The 17,211-nt window shown below is 43.9% G+C and overlaps 1 protein-coding gene across 4 annotated transcripts in view; it reads left to right on the top strand.

Annotated features, from left to right (window-relative positions):
• NR4A3 (nuclear receptor subfamily 4 group A member 3) overlaps positions 1-16,976 on the top strand; it is a 379,358-nt gene extending 362,382 nt beyond the window's left edge. For 3 of the 4 annotated variants that reach the window (XM_073587666.1, XM_073587669.1, XM_073587665.1), the window contains one exon: positions 15,455-16,976. In XM_073587666.1, the coding sequence (XP_073443767.1) occupies positions 15,455-15,708 (254 nt within the window). In that variant the 3' untranslated portion in view covers positions 15,709-16,976. The remainder of the gene's footprint in view (positions 1-15,454) is intronic. The other variant, XM_073587672.1, reaches the window with a different exon arrangement.
• The last annotated feature ends 235 nt before the right edge of the window (positions 16,977-17,211 follow it).

Here is a 17,211-nt window from a genome sequence, read left to right as displayed (position 1 = left end):
GGCACAGCTTGGAGACACTGGGCAAGCGGGCACGGCTTGGAAACACTGGGCAAGCGGGCACGGCTTGGAGACACTGGGCAAGCGGGCACGGCTTGGAGACACTGGGCAAGCGGGCACGGCTTGGAGACACAGGGCTAGCAGGAGTGGTATATGAGAGAACAGGTTTAGCCTTGTTCACACAGGAGGTGCAGGTATGGATATAGGCAGGAAGGAGTGGAATATGAGGGAACAGGTTTGGACCTGTTCACACAGGAGGTGCAGGTATGGATATAGGCAGGAAGGAGTGGAATATGAAGGAACAGGTTTGGACCTGTTCACACAGGAGGTGCAGGTAGGCGGAGCCGCAGGAGTGCGGAGTAGGCTGGGCTCCAAGGGAGCCGGGCAGGCAGAGAGGCTAGGGAGCCGTGCAGGCAGAGCGGCTAGAGAGCCGTGCAGGCAGAGCGGCTAGAGAGCCGTGCAGGCAGAGCTGCGAGGGTGCAGATGCACAGATAGAGCTCCAGGGTGGTGTCTGGCTGTGGCTGCTGATCCCACGCAGGACAAGTCACTTGGACAGGTGTGACTAACAGACAGGCTGAGACACTGGGCAAGCGGGCACGGCTTGGAGACACTGGGCAAGCGGGCACGACTTGGAGACACTGGGCAAGCGGGCACGACTTGGAGACACTGGGCAAGCGGGCACGACTTGGAGACACTGGGCAAGCGGGCACGACTTGGAGACACTGGGCAAGCGGGCACGGCTTGGAGACACTGGGCAGGCGGGCACGGCTTGGAGACACTGGGCAAGCGGGCACGGCTTGGAGACACTGGGCAAGCGGGCACGGCTTGGAGACACTGGGCAAGCGGGCACGGCTTGGAGACACTGGGCAAGCGGGCACGGCTTGGAGACACAGGGCTAGCAGGAGTGGTATATGAGAGAACAGGTTTAGCCTTGTTCACACAGGAGGTGCAAGTATGGATATAGGCAGGAAGGAGTGGAATATGAGGGAACAGGTTTGGACCTGTTCACACAGGAGGTGCAGGTATGGATATAGGCAGGAAGGAGTGGAATATGAAGGAACAGGTTTGGACCTGTTCACACAGGAGGTGCAGGTAGGCGGAGCCGCAGGAGTGCGGAGTAGGCTGGGCTCCAAGGGAGCCGGGCAGGCAGAGAGGCTAGGGAGCCGGGCAGGCAGAGAGGCTAGGGAGCCGTGCAGGCAGAGCGGCTAGAGAGCCGTGCAGGCAGAGCGGCTAGAGAGCCGTGCAGGCAGAGCTGCGAGGGTGCAGATGCACAGATAGAGCTGTGAGGGTGCAGATGCACAGATAAAGCTGCGAGGACACAAGGAAAGACACGGCAGAGAAGGAACCACAAACAAGGAGACTGACAGACAGACAGATGTAAGACTGAGTTCAGACAGAGACACAGGGACAAAGACACAAGGACCAGGATATTCTGCCTCCTGGCGGCCGGACAGAGTACAGACAAGGTACTGGGAACAAGACTCAAGGGCCAGGATATTCTGCCTGCTGGCAGGCGGACAAGGTACAAAGCGAGACAGAGAGTATTCCTACAGAGAAGGAGATACACAGAACATGGCCTGGCTTCCTCAGCAGCAAGATACTAACTGAGTATAGACATTGCACAGGCAAAGGTCAGTGGGTGTGGCGAAACTAAATAGTCAAGGGCTCTAGGTGATTGGTCAGGGACATATTACACAGGTGCACCGTGACTGCATAAGAACCAGAGAGTTCAGGCGCCGCCCCCCTATACACACAGTCAGGAAACATGAAGAGCAGAGGCACAGGACTGGCAACAGACAGAATTCACAGCATGGCTTGAAGCAGAAAGTAAGTTGGTGTGTGGGGGATGGGAGGCCATGCAGTGATGCCAGCAGGGTTGTTACAGTGCGGCGTTATTTGTTCCTTGTATGTGGTTTTATTCGGTGACTATGTGGTGGTAATATGTGGTCTGGTAATGGTGCGGCGTTATTTGTTCCTTGTATGTGGTATTATTCGGTGACTATGTGGTGGTAATATGTGGTCTGGTCATGGTGCGGCGTTTGTTCCTTGTATGTGGTTTTATTCGGTGACTATGTGGTGGTAATATGTGGTCTGGCTATGGTGCGGCGGTATTTGTTCCTTGTATGTGGTTTTATTCGGTGACTATGTGGTGGTAATATGTGGTATGGCCATGGTGCTGCGTTATTATTGGGTGACTATGTGGTGGTAATATGTGGTCTGGTCATGGTGCGGCGGTATTTGTTCCTTGTATGCGGTATTATTCGGTGACTATATGGTGGTAATATATGGTCTGGCCATGGTGCGGCGTTATTTGTGCCTTGTATGTCGTATTATTCGGTGACTATGTGGTGGTAATATGTGGTCTGGTCATGGTGTGACGATATTTGTCCCTTGTATGTGGTATTAATGGTTGTTTAAAAAAAATGTAAATACATGTGACTCATTCCCTTAAAGAAAAATACATAAATTATATTTATTTTTAATAGTTTAGAGTGGAGTAGGACCCGGCCGAAAGAGTCTCCCGTGTTGTGGCATCAGCTTAAAAATTATTTTGGCCAGAACAAAAGCTGCTGGTTATATGAGTGATCTGGTGTTTGATGGTAACTTTTAATATCAGAATGTAGTGCACAGCCCGGCCAGCCGGTGAGTCAAGTGAGACAGCTGCATAGAAATATATGCAGCTGTTACACTCGGGTCTGGAGAGCCGCTGGCCAGAATCTGCACTGTTCTGATCTCATTCCAATTTATTTTTTTTTCAACTGTTTGACTGCGCCCCTACTTGTATATGTTTGAGGAAAAGGTGTGTGTAAATGGGTGTGGCTTAAATGGGTGTAGCTTAAAATGGGTGTGGTTTTCTTACACATAAACACAGAACCTGTTGTTAAAAATTTGAATACCACCCCTGCTTACAGCCAATGAAAACTCAAAAGTCATTATCTCAATAAATTAGAATACTTTATAACACCAGCTTGAAAAATGATTTTAAAATCCGAAATGTTGGCCTACTGAAATGTATGTTAGGTAAATGAACTCAATGCTTGGTCAGGGCTCAATTTGCATCAATTACTGCATCAAAGCGGTGTGGCATGGAGGCAATCAGCCTGTGGCACCGCTGAAGTGATATGGAAGCCCTTGTTTCTTTGATAGCTGCCTTCAGCTCGTCTGCATTGTTAGGTTTGGTGTCTCTCATCTTCCTCTTGACAATACTCCATAGATTCTCTATAGGGTTAAGGTCAGGCGAGTTTGCTGGCCAATCAAACACAGTGATACCATCACTGATTGTGGAAACTTCACACTAGACCTTGGAAATCAAGGTCCCAGATTCTATAGGAAGAGTGGAGAGGCACACAATCCAAGCTGCTTGAGTTCTAGTGTGAAATTTCCACAATTAGCAATGGTTTGGGGAGCTATATCATCTGCTGGTGTAGATCCACTGTGTTTTATCAAGACCAAAGTCAGTGCAGCCATCTACCAGGAAAGTTTAGAGCACTTCATGCTTCCCTCTGCTGACAAGCTTTTTTTATATGGAAATTTCATTCTCCAGCAGAACTTAAAGGGATTATGTCACCCTTTTTTTTCAGCTGCCGGCATTAACATCAGGGGTTTATCTACAGCATTCTGTAATGCTGTAGATAAGCCCCCGATGTAACTTGAAAGATAAGAAAAACACATTAGATTATACTCACCGGAGGGGGTGGTCCAATCCGATGGGTGTCGCGGTCCGGTCCAACGCCTCCCATCTTCATACGATGCCTTCCTCTTCTTCCCTTCCTGTAGTGGCGCAGGCACACTGCTCTGCCCTGTTGAGGGCAGAGACCAAAAAGGGGATACAAAGAATCCTGAGCACACCACTCACAAAGAGAGATATATCATAAAAAATAAATTTTATTACGTAAATTCATATCATAGATAAATAGACAAACAAAATACAAGTAAGAGGAAGGAATGTATACCCAAGTGAAATACACACAAATACAGGAATAAAGGAATGGATACAGGTAATGGTAAAGTGCAAAAATATTTCAGCATATAAGCATATATCCACCTAGACCTATAGTGGTCTGTAAAGTGCCATATAGAGGAAAAAATCCCTATGCTGGTAATCACATATAACATGAGCACATACCCATTTAATCGCCTGTTCACAGAATTCCTGGAGTCCGGACGCACGTTTCGCCTTTTTAGCTTTTTCAAGGAAATTGTGTCTGTTGAGGGCAGAGCAGAGTCCTCCAGTGTGCAGGCGTCGGGAGAGGTCTGGCGCCTGCACACTGCAATATTCTGCTCTGACCTCAACAGGGCAGAGCAGTGCGCCTGCGCCGGAGCTACTACACGGCATCGTATGAAGATGGAAGGCGTCGGACAGAACCGACCCCTCCGGTGAGTATAATCTAACGTGTTTTTCTTATCTTTCAGGTTACATTGGGGGCTTATCTACAGCTGTAGATAAGCCCCTGATGTCAATGCTGGCAGCTGATAGTCCAAAAAAAGAGTGACAGATTCCCTTTAACACCTGTACACACTGACAAAAGTACCAATATCTGGTTTAAAAACAACAGTATCTCTGTGCTTGATTGGCCAGCATTTACTGAACATACATTTCAGTAGGCCAACATTTTGGATATTGAAATCATTTTTCAAGCTGGTGTTATCAAGTATTCAAATTTACTGAGATAATGACTTTTGGGTTTTCATTGGCTGTCAGCCATAATCATCAACATTAACAGAAATAAACACTTGAAATCGATCATTTGTAATAACCCTATATAATATGAGTTTCACTTTTTATATTGAAGAACTGAAATAAACTTTTTGATTATATTCTAATTTTGTGAGATGCACCTGAAGGTTGGGGATGAGTGGAAGTTGGTAAGTATTTTTAACAAGTGATCTTATTTAATTCTCTGAAATTATGGCAAGGATGGAGACCCACATCTTTCTTTTTAACAAAGAAAAATCCAGTAGCTATAGGGGAGGAGGAAGGACAGATATGACCCGTATGCTTTCGTTAACATATTCTTTCATGGTGGTCCATTCAGGCCCCGACAAATTGTAAAGGTGGCAACTTGGCGCTATGAAAAAGATCAATGGCACAATCATAGGGATGATGGGGGAGGTAGTACCTTTGCCTCTTTTTCCGAGAACACATCTCTGAAGTCCTTCAGGTACCCCGGAAGACCATCCAGACTAGCAGAGGATATTTGTACATTTTTAAAAAATTAAAACATTTAATGGGGCTCCATTTCACAATCTTCTTCTGACACCAATCAATAACTGGACTGGGAATCGGCTAACAATGGAAACCCCAGTACCATTAAAGCAGGTACATTATCCAACACAAAACAGGAGATGGATTCAGAGTGGAATGCTCCCACTTGGAGAGTGAAATCCACCATTGCTCTCTTGACCAAATTGTGAGCTAATGGTGTCTTGTCAAGGGCGATGATTTGAATGGGTCTTTCTAAACTAACTGTCTCTAACCCTAACTTCAGAACCGGTCCCGGATCAATAAAGTTAGTATCAGACCCACAGTCAATAAACACCAAAGTTGATAAATACAGTGAATTCCTTCGAGAACTAGTTATCAATACTTTATCAGAGGAAGGAAAAGGTACATGGGAGTCTGGGTGACCTCTTCGGCCATCACCCAGACTCAGACATTCTCCCAATGGTTTGATAGCTTGAGGATGAGTTGGGCAATTCTTAAGAAAACGTACAGAGAGACCCCAGTATAGACAGTGTCCGAGATCTACTCTCCATCTTCTCTCCGCAACATGAAGACTGGCAACTCTAACCTCGAGTAAGTGGACCTGCTCCAGAGAAATATAACATGCGGCCTGCTGTTCACCATGTCTCTCATGGATTCTGCGGTCCATTTGTATGGCCTGAGTCATGGCCTCTATCAGAGAACAAGGGTCATCATGTAGGACCAGAGCATCCTTCAGTGTCTCAGAAAAGCCTCTTTGGAACTGGCAACTGAGAGTAGCATCGTTCCATAGAACTTTGGTGGAACACTGCCGAAACTCAGTACAGTAATCTTCAGCTGTGCGACCCCCTTGGCCCAGGTTCATGATCTTAGCCTCAGCGACCTGGATTCTGTCGGGTTCGTCATATATCAGACCTACACACGTGGTAAAAATTGTTGGTACCCCTCGTTTAATGACAGAAAAACCCACAATGGTGACAGAAATAACTTAAATCTGACAAAAGTAATAAATCAAAAATCAATGAAAATGAATAAAAAGAAAGTAAGACATTGCTTTTCAACAATGTTTCCACAGAATTTTTAAAATAAAACTCAAGAAATGGGCCTGGACAGAAATGATAGTACCCTTAACTTAATATTTTGTTGCACAACCTTTTGAGGCAATCACTCCAATCAAAAGATTCCTGTAACTGTCATTCTTCACCTCTCGACAGGTATTTTGGCCCACTCCTGAGCAAACTGCTCCAGTTGTCTCGTATTTAAAGGTTGCCTTTTCCAGATGGCATGTTTCAGCTCTTTCCAAAGATGCTCAATAGGATTTAGGTCAGGGTTCATAGAAGGCCACTTCAGAATAGTCCAGTGATTTCCTCTTAACCATTCTTGGGTGTTTTTAGCTATGTGTTTTGGGTCATTATCCTGTTGCAAGATAAAAGTAAAATAGACCGGTCATATGGAGCAAAAGTGACGCAGTTCAGCTGGTATTAAAAGCCTTCATTTATTAGTTTCCACAACACATTTCAACGGAATTGCTCAGTCTTCCACAGGTGGCAGCAATACATCTTTTGGTGCAATACATCGGTCGGACAATAGAGACGATGCATGCAAGGCTCAATAAGCACCGTCAAAATATCCGAAATGGGTTCATGTTACATAGTCTTTCTAAACATTTTTTCTCTAGTGCACCAAAAGAATTGGAGTTCATTAAAACTTATTGTCATTGACCAGATTCCAGATGATTTGCCTGACCGGTACAATAGTCTAATAAGAAGGGAGAGTTTCTGGATTTTTAAACTAGGCACACTGGCCCCTGAAGGGTTAAACCTCACCATTGAGAGAGTCATGTAATGTATGTTGTGATAATTTTTTATATACATTGTTTTTATTTATTTTTTTACTTTTAGATTGGTTTTAGTTTGTGTTTTATATTGCATCCTTTTTTTTTGTGCAGTCTTAATTTGCATTTTTAATCATGTGGGCGTTCTGATTAATTGCTTCTTAATTTTCATTTGCTGCTTCACCTTTACATACCTTCCCCATCCCACTCTATGTATAACTGCCACCTGAGGAAGACAGAGCCATTATGTTGAAACGCGTTGTGGAAACTAATAAATTAAGACTTTTAATACCAGCTGAGCTGCGTCACTTGCGCTCCATATGACCTGTCTATTTTTCTTTTATCCTGTCTGATCCTCTCTTGAGGTACCCGGCCGGAGCTGCAGCAGACCATCCTCATTGTATCTACTCCCACAGCCAGCCTGGCGCTCCCTTTGAAGCTGCCTACCTGACTCTGTCTACAATTATCCTGTTGCAAGACCCATGACCTGCGACCTCTCTAGAATTCCTTGATAGTCTTGAGATTTCATTGTACCCTGCACAGATTTTAGACACCCTGTGCCAGATGCAGCAAATCAGCCCCAGAACATAACAGAGCCTCCTCCATGTTTCACAGTAGGGACAGTGTTCTTTTCTTGATATGCTTTATTTTTGCATCTGTGAACATAGAGCTGACGTGAGTTGCCAAAAATTCCATTTGTGTCTCATCTGTCTATAGGACATTCTCCCAGAAGCTTTGTGGATTGTCAACATGTACACCATGAGATGGTGCATTGTCATGCATGAAGATGATTATGCTTCTGAGGTACGTTTCTGCTTTTTTTTTACCATGGAAGAAAGTTGTCAGTCAGAAACTCTATATACTTTGCAGAGGTCATTTTCACACCTTCAGGAACCTTAAAGGGCCCGCCCTACCAGCTGTTTCCCCATGATTCCGGCCCAAAACATGACTCCTCCACCTCCTTGCTGACGTTGCAGCCTTGTTGGGACATGGTGGCCATGCACCAACCATCCACTACTCCATCCATCTGGGCCATCCAGGGTTGCTCGACACTCATCAGTAAGCAAGACTGTTTGAAAATTAGTCTTCATGTATGACAACGCACCATCTCATGCTGCAAAGAATACCTCTGAGTCATTGGCTGCTATGGGCATAAAAGGAGATAAACTCATGGTGTGGCCACCATCTTCCCCTGACCTCAACCCTATAGAGAACCTTTGGAGTATCATCAAGCAAAAGATCTATGAGGGTGGGAGACAGTTCACATCAAAACAGCATCTCTGGGAGGTTATTCTGACTTCAGGCAAAGAAATACAAGCAGAAACTCTCCAAAAACTCACAAGTTCAATGGATGCAAGAATTGTGAAGGTAATATCAAAGAAGGGTTCCTATGTTAACATGTAATATGGCCTGTTAGGATGTTTTGGAGTTATATAGCATTTTTGTTCAGTGAATGTGACCTAATGCTGCAAATTCCACAAATGAGTATTTTCAGTTCGTTAAAACATATCAAATGTTTAGAAATTCTACTGTGCCTAATAATTTGGAACAGTGCATTTTGAGTTTTTATTCATTTTGGAGATTATACTGTTATCATTGGGAGGTTTCTTCAATAAAATTTGATGTATACGCTAACGGGTGATGACTTTTATTAAACTGACTGTCATTTGCACCGACCAATTAGGAAAATCAGATAAAAATATAATTTGCACAATAATTTGGAACATGGTGTAGTTTGGCAAATTCCAGTTTGGCTTTTATCTGATTTTTTTTTTTCAACAATGGTGTCCTCCTTGGTTGTCTACCATGAAGTCCACTTTGACTCATACAACGACGAATGGTGCAATCTGACACTGATGTTCCTTGAGCTTGAAGTTCACCTTTAATCTGTTTAGAAGTTTTTCTGGGCTTTTATTACCATTCGTATTATCTGTCTCTTTGATTTTTCATCAATTTTCCTCCTGCGGCCACGTCCAGGGAGGTTATCTACAGTCCCATGGAGCTTATATTTCTGAATAATATGTGCAACTGTAGTCACAGGAACATCAAGCTGCTTAGGGATGGTCTTAAAACTTTTACCTTTAACATGTTTGTCTACAATTTTCTTTGTAATCTCCTGAGACAACTCTTTCCTTTGCTTCCTCTGGTCAATGTTGAGTGTGAAACACACCATGTCACCAAACAGCACAGTGAGAATCTGTAGCCCTATATACAGGCCCACTCATTGATTCCAAGATTGTAGACACCTGTGATGCTAATTAGTGGACACACCTTGATTTAACATGTCCCTTTTTGTCACATTATTTTTAGTGGTACCATCATTTCTGTCCAGGCTTAGTTCATGTTTTTTTTTTAACAATTCTGTGAAAGTAAGGTTGAAAAGCAATGTCTGACTTTCATTTGTTCATTTTCATAAATTTTTGATTTATTATTACTTTTGTCAGATTTAAGTTTTCTGTCACCATTGTGGGTTTTTCTGTCATTAAATGAGGGGTACCAACAATTTTGACCAGGTCTGTAAACTGTCAAAAAAGGCATCAACAGGAAACTGTTCTGGGGCTTGTGGGGACAAAGAAAATGCCCAGGTCTGAGGACCCCCTCACAGTACTGACATGATTATTCCCATCCGATGGAACTCCTCCCCTGACGACCGGGGGCGCAGGGTAAAAAATAACGTACAGCTCTCCCTGAATACCCTAAACTGGAATTTTCTCTCCTGAAAATTTATCAGGGAGGGATTTCTCAGATTCCGAAAAGACCAACTGTACATCAAAGGGTACTGACGTCACAGCCACTGCCGACAGTAGGGGGTTATGGGGGTCTCCATTAAGTTATTTATTTGACTGTGCAACTGATATTGCGATGACTCCAGACTCTGGCAATCCTTAGCCTGAGTCATCTGCATCAAATTTGCCATCTGGTCATAAAGCGTGTGAACAGGATCCATATTGCTTAAAAAGAAAATCGTATCGGCCAGACGTAATGTGACGCTAATCACCTCTCACAGCCAAGCCCTGAGTCAGAGTGGTCAAGGAGTCCAAGGTCAGAAGCCAGGAGAGTACATCATAAACAGATGAAAGACAAAAGCGTAGTCAGGTAACATTCCGAGGTCAGAGTACCAGGAGGATAACTGATCAGAGCTGAAAGGGTTAAACAGGCAGCTGGTAAGACTAAGCCCAAGGTCAGGCAACAGATCAAGTATACAGAACTCAAGGCACAGGAAAGCACAAACCTCACAAGCTGAATTTACTTCTGGCAGAGTTCTGGTAGACACAGCTCAGTTAAGAAGCATGGCAATTAACTGGAATAGTGAACACATAATGACAGCCGACGCCTCACAGTCTCAAATTGGATAGTTGAGCTGTCAATCACCACATTGACAGCTCAGCACACCCCAGTACCAGACTGGATGGCCAAGCTGTCAAAGTACAGAGAGCTTCAGCACACCCATTAACCATACTGAACAGCCGAGCTTTCAGTAGCTGAATCCCAGACACACTGAGTGGTGGAACCGTGACAGGAGTAAAATAAATAAATGCATATTTGCCCAGTATTTTAGTATCCTGTGCCTTTCTACTATTGTGCATGCTGCCACTATCTTGGTCTCTCACTATGCTTTCTCTATCAATAAATACTCAACGGAGATTCGTATTCTGATTCCACTTTCCACTTCTTCTAGGAATTTAACATGCTATTACGCTCTCCGTACAAAACTCAGCTCCTTTTTGTTAGGCGTCGGATTCCTGCAGCTGCACAGCGGGAATCCAGAGCCATACATCCAGCGGTCTCCCATTCCTTTCCAACCGCTCAGGGACCTGCACAGCAATCTTGGCGATCCAGGCGCCCTGCTCAGACCAGCTCTCTGGGTCTGGATGTTGCTGCCACCTCTGGTCCAGCAATGGTAGCGCAACCTGCTTTGCAGGAAACCACTCCAGAGGCTAAGTACTCTCGCCTCACTACTGGGCATGCCCACAAGACGATCTCCCAGTGGAGATCGGGGATCACGTGCTCAGGTCCTTGTCCTGATCTGATTGGCCCATCTTAGAGGTCTGAAAGGTCATGGAAGCGCATGGATATAAAAGGCCCGAATGGCCGCTCGCCCATGCCCTAGTATAGACTATACTTGCTATGTGTGAATGGTGATGGATGTATGATTCTGGTGACTGACTCATTATGAAACCCCTTCCCTCTGATATTACGCATGTGGATAGGGAATTAGAGCTATAGTCAGCGCCAGTCCGTGGCAAGCCATACGCCACAGTGCATACCGCACCACTACACTAGCGTCCGATAGTGTGTCGCCTCACGGCACTGTCGTACAGCGGCAGTAGTTACCGCCGCTCTGCAGTTAGCAGCACTTACTGGCGTCCGCGGTAGCGACGCCGCACGCATGGTAGGTCAAGTCAGACACCAACCTCTGCCTTGGGCCGTGTCCTGTGACCATATACCGTGTGTGCATGCCAGCTGAGACCTGTGAAGCTAACAGGCTCAGCGTTTATGCTTTATTTGTACTAAAATGCCTCTGTGAGGTTAACAGAGTCTGCTCTGCGCACCTCGGGTGACGTTTAACCCGAGCGCAGTATACCGCCATATAGCGAGTCTGCCATTACTCAGCAACAGTTGTTACACCTACTGCACGGTGGACCCCGGGCGGCGAACGCACTTCCTATTATTTATATTTAGTGCGTTCTGCCGTCCCTAGCACTTTGTCTCAACCTTTGACTAATATTCCCTCTTCAGAGGGACCTTTATTTCCTTAGTTATTATGCTTTGCATTATCATATTCCACAGTGCTTTACAGATTATTATCATCGCAATCTAAATTCCCTATCAATATGTCTTTGGAAGCCGACACAAACACAGGGAGAACATACAATCTCCTTGCAGATGTTGTCCTTGATAGGATTTGAACCCAGGATCCCAGTGATACAAACCAACATTGTTAACCACTGAGCCAACATACTGCAATACCTTTACCTGCACTTACTCTACCTGGTCCATTTTAGGACAGATATCCCTTTTATTTCCAGAGATACGCTTTCTACCAAAGATTTCTCGTACTATCACAGACAGTAACAGGATTGTCTCTAGGTTTATTAAACAATCATTTTATTTAACCCTTTTGCTTTCTAAAATATTGTATTTTCCTGATTATAAGACTCACTTATTTTACCCCAAAATTTGGGAGATAAATGGTGGTGCGTCTTATAATCTGAAGGTATCTTAGGCCTGTTTCACACTTACGTTTTTCCTGTGCATTGGCAGCCGCTAAAATAGCAGATAACGGATCCGTGGGCGATGAAACACCAACGGGAGCCACCGGACCGTTGGTGCACCAGGATCCGCCGATTTCGGAATTTTAAAGGAACTGCGGCTGAAAAGAAAAAATGACTACCGGCGATGTAGCAGTCAGAGGAGGCGAGATCTCAGGCGATGAGGCGAGATCTCGGGCGATGAGGCGGAGAGAGAGAGACTTTTTTATCCAGCAGCCAGATTGGATTTAGGGTTAAACATGTAGCAAAAGAGGAACATACGGATCCGGACAACAAAAAAATGTTGCATTGTCCGTTCGGTGATCTCAGCGGACGCCAAAATTTTGGCGGATCCGCAGAAATACGGATGCAACGGACGATCCTCAGTCAAAATCCGCCGATAATGAAAGTCAATGGGGAAAAAAACATCCGCCAAGATAAATGGCGGATCCGTTTTTTTTGCAAATCGGCGGCTTTTGACTGATGGTGACAAACGGTGGAGTGATATCACAGAAGGCAGGGTAGCTGCTTCAGGAGGCCGACAGCAGCAGGAGTTGGGCGATGTTGCGGGCTCTGCATTCTCATAAGATATTGGCGCCGGTGAGCAGAGTTCCCTTTCCCATTTACCACCCTGCAGTGGGCTTCCGAAAAAAGGCTTCTGGAGGCGGCACAAGCACAGATTGAGATCTCCAGAGATCTCAATCTGCAAATGCGTTGCCTCTGGCGGCCATTTGCCCGAAGTCCACCGCAGGGAAATCAGTGGGAAAGGGGGACTCCACTCCCTTTCACCAACATGTTATGAGAGACTAGGGCCCGCAACTGGAGGTGGCACAAGCACAGATTGAGATCTCCAGAGATCTCAATCTGCAAATGCGTCACCTCTGGCGGCCATTTTCCCGAAGTCCATCGCAGGGAAATCATTGGGAAAGGGGACTCCACTCCCTTTCACCAACATGTTATGAGAGACTAGGGCCCGCAACCTTGCACCACCTGGATGCACACTCCTAGCCCGGGGCCCAGAGCATTGTCCCACTCCTGCCTCCTGAAGCAGCAACCCTACCTTCTGTGACCCCATTCCAGCGCTGCCGCGCCCCCACACCCAGTAAGCTACCATTAAAATGGACTATAAGATGCAACAAAATTTTATTTAAAAAATTTTTTTTGCTGTTTTCCACCCCAAAATTTGAGGTTGGGTTTTATGGTTTGGTTGGTCTTACAGCCCGCAAAATATGGTATCCTCTGGATAGCATTTTGTACATATATGTCTGATGTTATATAGTCACATGGTGATCTTCTGTTGTCACTTATGTACAGATCACTTTGACAGAGACCGCATAAGTTTAAAATGTCAGATCGGATATCTGTATACGCCTGTTGGATTGAGTCATCATTTATGCAGTAAATTTGCCTAATTAAACTGTGAGATTTTGGGACAATTTTGTACTTCTGAGCACGAACTCAACATATTGCAGAAGAGCAAGTTTATCTACAAAATATTGAAAATAATTTTATATGCATTCCATTCTTAAAGCCAACCTGTCACCTCAGAAAACGCTATTTACTTGCAGATAAAGAGCTCATTTTCAGTTATATAGCTTTACAATACTGCTCAGCCGCTTACTTAAAATGCGGCTGCTAGTAAAAAAAATTCCCCCCTGGGAGATGCCTGCATTCACTCATAGAAGTGTGCATGGAAACAATGGAGTACAATTAGAATGAACTCTTGGAAGATGTTTCCCCCTAGTGCCATCAAACCATATTGTGCAATAGAACAGAAAAAGACATGTCCATCAGCAGTTCTAAATGATGCCAAATTAAGATGACTCCTTCCCCATACTCATATTACAATACTAATAAAGCCACAATACTAAAGAAGATGAGACATACATATAGTGAAGAGAAGAAAAAACCTGTTCAAAAGCCAACATGCTCCTAACTATTGTTTTGAGACCTAAAATAGTCCCAGGGAGCCCAGATGGTCTCAAATCTCTTCAAACTCGCATTCAGTTAGGCTGTCATGTGCTCCATCCTGTGGATGTCGACTTTTCTATCCAAAACCTTCTGATAAGAGGGGGGAGTAGTCTGTCACCAATGAAGGCAATCAAACACCAGCACCTTGATTGACAGCTCAGTCTGTAGTGCATCTGTAAAAAAAAAGTGGAGTCTGAACTGAGAAAGTAAGTTAATGTGTATGCACATTGTAAGTGCTTATTAACATATGACCATTAACCAGAAAAAACAAAAAGCAAAAAAACACAAATATCCTAAAATAAAAAAGTAAAAAATAAACTGCAAATAATGCATAACGGTAATAATAATAAGGGTGTTTAGTAAACATAATTTTGTGTTTTTTGCTTTTTGTAGTGCATCCGTGCAGAGTGAGCTGTCAGTCAAGGTGTCGGGGTGTGTTTACAGCCACCGCTCACAGTATAAGTGAGTTAATTTCCTCCCAGTGGCCACACTTTCTGTAAGGTGGTCAGACGCTGTAACCTTATTTTCCTATACCTCTTAAAATAGTGTTTTCCAAGTTGCCAGGTTCCCTTTTACCAACAGTATTATCTGCGCAGATCAATAATATCAGTTCTAGTGTTTATTGTTAGTTTATAAACTTTTTATTTTGGACCCAATTTGAAGTAGAAGCTAAATAAGTACCATAATTATCATTCTTCATGCTAAGACTTAGGGAGTGTGCACACATTGCGGTTTTTGCTGCGGATCCGCAGCGGATTTGGTCCTGCGAATCCGCAGCAGTTTCCATGCGGTTCATAGTACAATGTAAACCTATGGAAAACCAAATCCGCTGTGCACATGCTGTGGAAATTTCCACGCAGAGTCGCTGCAGTTTATTTTCTGCAGCATGTCACTTCTTTTTTGCGGAACCACAGCTGCATTCTCCGTTCTTGGACAGACACATAAAATTCTCTCTCTCTCATCCGCTGGAATATTTTACCCTGCGGTTTCTGCCAAGAGATATGCAGTTTCTCTGCAGAAAAAGCCGCAGCAAAAACCGCAACGTGTGCACACACCCTAAAACTAAAAGCTGTTTTATGTGTCAGTTCTATTTACTTTTCATTGGACTTTGTGAAAATTTGTATTTGCCAAAAATATAATTGAATTTAAAATAATCTATATATGCTCCTCTAATGCTTCATATTTTTCCCCTCAAAGAACGACATGGTCTAAAAGAACCCAAGAAAGTAAATGAATTACGTCACAGGATCATATCTTGTTTGAAAGAGCACTTATCTTCAGATTGCCAAAACAAGGATCAAGTGACCGCTGCTGCAGTATTAAACCTCCTTACTGATCTTCAAGCTCTCTGCACTTTGGGACTACAGCGTATATTTTATCTAAAGCTTGAAGATTTGGTAACACCACCTCCTGTGATTGACAGACTGTTTCTAGATACATTACCCTACTGAGTAATATTTTCGGTTATGAAAATCATCTAACAATTCGCCTTAAATAGGTTTTCGGAGCACATCAAAATAATCTGGCAGTTCCTGTAATAAATACCCCAATCCTCTAGTTTCTGTTATTTTACTTTTTAGCTCCTTTTCTGCATATTGCAGCCATTATTGTGGTCTATTATTGTTTACATCCTGAACTTCCTCACAGTTTTCCCTTTGTGCCCAGAGACTACATTTCCCAAGAGACAGAGCTAAACTTCAGCTCACATGTTCCCACTCTCAGTGCCAACCCAATCCACCCACAATCCTCTGCCAGCCTAAGACATGATCATGTATAGTTTAAAGATGGCAAATTTCTTGCCCATGCAGTTTCACTTTCCCAAAACTGTCTATAGCTGGTGGAAATGGAAGGGTAGTGTATTATGCGCTCACCTGGTGAGCTATGCAAGTAAGCGTAGTGATGTACAGACTGCCGCCGGCTTCTGCTCAGATAACCACATGGGTCTGTATCCACAGCAATGTAGAAGGAGGGAAAGAAGGGGCACAACAAGGCGCTGTCTGACACTAAAAGCACTTATTTCGGCTAACAATTAACCCCTTAGTGACCACCAATACGTCTTTTTACTGACCTGAGGTATAAGAGCCTAGCATCCCCTGACGGGTGACAATCCAGCAGCTGTCGGCTGTACACTATAGCTGACAACTTGCTGCATCAGCCACGATCAGTATTGGTATGGACAATAGTCGTTTCACCCCTTAAATGCTCCTGTCAATAATGACTACAGTATTTAAATGGTTAAAAGAGTGTGGGCTCCTTTCTCAACTCCATCGGCACCCTGAGATCTTAATCGTGTGGTCCTGATGTTTGCCATGGCAATTCTTGGCCTAATAATGGCCTTAGTGTCTTCCAGCTATTGTGACCTGTTCAGAAGTTATCAACATTTAGATGGTAAAAATAAACTTCTTCATTCCTGTTATGCCACTTTGCATTAACTTCTGAAAAGCACCTGAAGTGTTAAACTACCTGAAAGCAATTTTATATATGATGAGGGGTGCTGTTTTTAAAATGATATCACTTTGGGGGCCCTACATATTGGAAACCCCCAAAAGTCTCTTCAAAACTTAATAGGTCCCTAAAAATAATGTAAATTCCCTTAAAAAAATGAAAAATTACTGCCAGATTTTTAAACCTTCTTAAAATTCTAACAAAATGGTGCTGATGTAAAGTAGACATGTGGGAAATGTAATTTATTAATGTTTTTATATAAAGTGCTCTCAGTGAGAGAAACAAAATAGGAATCTTGTGGGTATGATACCTTTTAATGGCTAACAAATAATAGTGAATGTTGTTACAAAGCAAGCTTTCGGGACTGCTTACGTCCCTTCATCAGGCTGATCAAAGGGACGTAAGCAGTCCCGAAAGCTTGCTTTGTAACAACATTCACTATTATTTGTTAGCCATTAAAAGGTATCATACCCACAAGATTCTTATTTTGTTTCTCTCACTGAGAGCAC

This window comes from Dendrobates tinctorius, unplaced genomic scaffold, assembly GCF_039654945.1.
Source record: "Dendrobates tinctorius isolate UK_male_01 unplaced genomic scaffold, ASM3965494v1 ptg000102l, whole genome shotgun sequence".
NCBI classification, from domain to species: domain Eukaryota; kingdom Metazoa; phylum Chordata; class Amphibia; order Anura; family Dendrobatidae; genus Dendrobates; species Dendrobates tinctorius.
The sequence above is the reverse complement of the archived record's forward strand: the minus strand, read 5'-3'. Positions and strand labels throughout refer to the sequence as shown.